Source organism: Dipteris shenzhenensis, chromosome 14 (genome assembly GCF_047967505.1).
Source record: "Dipteris shenzhenensis isolate YYH24624 ecotype China chromosome 14, Dip_SZ_1.0, whole genome shotgun sequence".
In the NCBI taxonomy this organism is placed as follows: Eukaryota; Viridiplantae; Streptophyta; class Polypodiopsida; order Gleicheniales; family Dipteridaceae; genus Dipteris; species Dipteris shenzhenensis.
This window is the reverse complement of record NC_141609.1, coordinates 22,293,665-22,298,067: the sequence shown is the minus strand read 5'-3', so window position 1 is coordinate 22,298,067 and position 4,403 is coordinate 22,293,665. Positions and strand designations below refer to the sequence as shown.

The following is a 4,403-nucleotide window of genomic DNA, read 5'->3' as shown; positions in this document are numbered from 1 at the left end:
TCCTCTTGGATTTGGCTCCTTTTGAGTTGGTCAAACCCTCTATTCATGGTTGAAGATAAATCTCTGGTCTAGCAACCGGCATGAAACCCACTGGATCATGTTAGACCGGATAATCATCCGAGTCAAGGTCTGCTGTAGCCTCCATGAGCTTTTTTCCCTCTTGGATTTGGCTCCTTTTGAGTTGGTCAAACCCTCTATTCATGGTTGAAGATAAATTCTGCAATCTCTGGTCTAGTATTTGATTACTCATCCTAATTTCATTAGTCAAAACCTTAACACTTGGAGCATGGGTCCCAAACAATTCTAATTGCTCTTGAACAACTAGGACTTGATCTGGGTGATTAGCCTCTGCAAGAACTGGATCAAGCTCTTCCCTCTGAATAGAAGCTGGCAAGGACTCAGACCTTAATGAATGCTGCAATTTAGATATGGACAGGGTAGAATAGGATTGATTAGCAACTAGGACTGAAAAGCCCCAATTTTTCGAGATCAGAAGAGCAAATAACGACTGCTGGAATCATGCTTCATGCCTTGATCCAATTTCTTCCAAATTGCTTGCATTGGCAATCATACTTCTCCAGATTCCTTCAAAAATAAAGGTAATGCTTGTGAAAATATATGTCCACTGTGTCTGATTGGAACTTTCCTCTTCAAGGTGATGACTTTCAACGCAGGTTACTCAAAGAAGAAAGGCTACAAAATCCTCATAAGTGTCGTCAATTAAAACACGAGTAAATGAAACGAGCTTTTTATTGGGACCTATCCCTTAATCACTTGTTTCGAGTGACTTGGAGAACATCCTTTTCCAGAATTGATAGGTTTACTATATCTAACATGGCTCTGAGATTTTCCACATGATCAAGCATTTTCCTCTCCTCAATATCAATTTGCGATTGTATCCACCACAGATCTTTCCAATTTGCAATTGTATCCACCACAGATCTTTCCAATTGTCGTTTAGACAGCTAATTCAACCAGAACCTAACATCCATTAGTACTCATGAGGCCAATGAAGCAAAGACTAGGTAACTTTTAAATCCACTGCACAAATATTACCCAGCCAAGAATACATTCACAGGCAATGTTACCAGCAGAAGACAAACCTCAATATATAGAAAGAAAATTCAGCCAGCAATAGGAAGAACGTACAACCACATACAGTTAATAAATGCATTGCCTGATTATACAAATCATACTGAGAAATTCCTGCTGTCATGAGAAACACTATAGCTCCCAGTTTCCAAGCTATCAATGTGACTGGAAAAAAAAGAATTAGATCTGAATGATTAAAGAGAAGTACAGTATTCACCGCCTTAACTTGGCCTTATACATGCATTTGACTTGGTGATGAATGCCGCAAAGGAGAGAATTATCCTCACTAATAACACTGCAAAACTCTTTGACAATGTATATAGAGAAATTCGAATCAAGGTAGATCAGCAAACATCCGGAACTAGATAAAAGGTCCTCCATGTGGCAAGACTAGAATAAAGAATCAAACTTCCTATCTTTAAAACTTTCCAACAATGTGGACAGAAGTTTGAATCGAAGTCAGAACGAAAAAAATCTTAAGTGCATAAAAGGTCCTCAATGTTTCACATGATTAGAGGGGAACAGTCAGTTTTATTACTGGATCTTAGTCTTTTATACTTCAGGGACTTCTAAACCTGAAAATCTTGCTTTGATCAGCATTTAGAATAGCTTCACATTTAGTTGACTCAAAGATACCCTCTATTAACACACTACCTTGCACGCGTACACAACAATGCTTACATAGTTAGAAGGAGGCAGTTTAGAGCTGGAAAGGGTACCGATCCTTAACTCCGAACACAGCCCCCCGTTAAATTTACCTTCGACAATTTATACTATTTTGATTTTCGTAATAGATCTGGATTCTGAAATGATGTAATTGAATGTGGGCGGAGCAGTGCTTAAAGAACAAGAATCAAGGCAGGTGAGCACTGTTTTTCCTCGAGCAGCAGCACAGCGTAGAAAGAATGCCGAAGAATCTACCTTCGTGAGCAGCAAGCAGGACGAAAATTTAAATTGATGAGCAACAAGCAGACAACCGTTTCTTGTACTGCGCTCCATCTCCATTTTCTGAAAGTGTCAATCTCTCGCTCCTGCTTAAGACATCCGATTTCTGAGAGTCTGATAAGAGGACTCTTCTGCAGATATTATTGTATATTTCCCGCACCACAGTCTGAAAAGCTGTGGTGACATTAGTTGCGTCCAACGCCGAAGTTTCCAGGAACATCAGAGCCTCGGCCTCTGCGTAAGCCTTGCCCTCCTCGACAGACACTTCCCTCACATCCGCCAAATCGCACTTATTACCCACGAGCATCGTTACCACATTCGTATCGGAATGCACTGCGATACGAAACAACGAAAGTTCGTGAAAGGGCTGCCTTGCACCAATGAAATCAAGGGAAAGTTTCCGTGCCTGATCTTAGCCAAGGTCGTCACATGTAGAAATCAATGCGCAAACCGAAAGAGATTCGGTGAATGCAGGTGCTGTAAATAGAGTTCCATTTGCATAACCAGACCTACTACACACAACAGGTAAAGGATAGCGAAACAGGAAGAGCACGACTTACTCCTCAATTCCTCCAACCAGCGAGCCACATTTTCGAAAGTGTGCTTCCTTGTTATGTCATAAACAATCAGTGCTCCCACAGCACCTCTGTAGTAAGCCGAGGTAACAGCTCGGAATCGTTCTTGCCCGGCGGTGTCCCATATCTGTGTCTGAATCTCCCGTCCGTCGATCTCCATGCTCTGCGTTTGGAATTCCACTCCAATGGTGGCCTTGGAATTGGTGTGGAACTCGTTGTGGGTGTAACGGGTGAGCAAGTTGGATTTCCCGACCGCAGAATCCCCGATCAGCACCACTTTGAAGAGGTAATCTTCACCCCGGCGAGCTTCCAGGAAAGCCATAACACGACCTTTGGATGAGGGGGAGGAAAGAGTAAAGGTAAAATAGGGAAATTGTTATGGCTGCATCCGACGCCCTGATGAGTCAAAAGGTTATCTGCGGGTAACGCAAAACACTCTCTCCCGCTCGCTCGCAAAACACACAATCTCTCTCTCGCTCTCGATCGAGTTTCCCCTTTGACACTTTTGGTGAGCTTTACGCAAACGTCTTCGACGTCTCAGCCTCTACGTCCGGGCACACCATCTCTCATAAGTCCGCAGAGCAATATACGGCAGAGATTTTAACGCACAATGCAGGGACACGGGGCCCTGCGGAACGCGAGAAGGAAACGTCTACAAAGGAGAGGGAGAGGAGGTACTTACAGGGGAAGGCGAATCCGAGCGTGTAAGCTGGGGCTATGCGAAGCAGAGAAGAAAAAGGAAGCGGTTGGAGCAAACGAGGAGGAGCAAGGAAGAGGGAGGGGGAGGAGATGGAAAAGGGGGGGGGAGGAGAGAGGCCATCAAAGGCAAAAAACGAAGGAGACAGGAGTCACGGAGTTGGCACTGTGTCTTGTGTTGTTGTTGTAGTTGTTGTTGATGATGATGATGATGATGATGATTTTGTGTATGGAAGCCCAATCGACGCATTCACACACACACTTCCTCCCATTTTTGGCTTGCCTTTTCTAGGCCTAGCGAATATTCCTTTTTAGCGCTTCTCTTTTTTTTTTTTTGAGTTCCCTTTCCCATTATACCTCTCACTTGCTCCGTTCCCCATGTCGCCCCTTCCGCCTCTCGCTTTTGCATGCACTTTAGACATTCCCGACAACATCACAACCCCCACTCGTGCTCCGTACCTGAGAGAACATCCTGTCCTAACATCGAAACTACAGGGCACGCCAATTGAACCTGGTTCAATCTTGTTTCTTGGTTTAAACCTCCCCCCCGGTTCGCCCTTTTTGGGCTTCCCACTTCGCCGGTTCACATCTCGGAGAACTCTCTCACTTCACATGTTCACCGTCTTTGCAGGCTCGCGCCTCGTGCCTCGTTGCACATGACCGCTCCCTGCCCATCGATCCAACACGGGTGCCCCTTGACTCGGCCTTGCGTGCATGAGTTGAGTTTCCAGGTTGGTGTGTTTAAAAAAGGTAAAATTTTAAAAACCTTTTTAAGTTTTTATTAAATCTTTCTACTTTTGGCCTCCCGTGTGAGGTAGGTCTTAGTGAAGACGATTCTCAAGAAGAGAAAAATCGTCCATTTTTTATTTTCAAAAAATGATGAGTTATTTTATGATCCACTTACGATTTTCTTTTCTACAAATCCTCCATGTTTTTAGCTAGCTACCTCCCTCCCTCCCCCCCCCCTCTCTCTCTCGCGCGCGCGTGCTCTCGCTTTCAATTCATCATCTCTCCACCCTCTTTTCCAAGTTGCAAATCCAATTTTGGTATTTTAGATTTTGGGCAGGCCTTATGAATGATTTATTATCATTCACC

At 44.0% G+C, this 4,403-nt stretch overlaps 1 protein-coding gene across 2 annotated transcripts; it reads right to left on the bottom strand.

Annotated features, from left to right (window-relative positions):
• Positions 1-1,573: 1,573 nt before the first annotated feature.
• Positions 1,574-3,471, bottom strand: LOC147894340 (ras-related protein RABA5c-like). 2 transcript variants are annotated; one of them, XM_087385168.1, is made up of 3 exons: positions 3,295-3,471; positions 2,598-3,008; positions 1,574-2,370 (listed from the first exon to the last, which is right to left on the bottom strand). In XM_087385168.1, the coding sequence occupies exons 2-3, from the start codon at positions 2,932-2,934 to the stop codon at positions 2,042-2,044; spliced, it is 666 nt and encodes a 221-aa protein (XP_087241294.1). In that variant the 5' UTR covers positions 2,935-3,008; positions 3,295-3,471; the 3' UTR covers positions 1,574-2,041. The 2 variants fall into 2 exon arrangements, with proteins under 2 accessions (XP_087241294.1, XP_087241295.1); XM_087385169.1 differs by having other exon boundaries at positions 2,598-2,994.
• Positions 3,472-4,403: the final 932 nt, after the last annotated feature.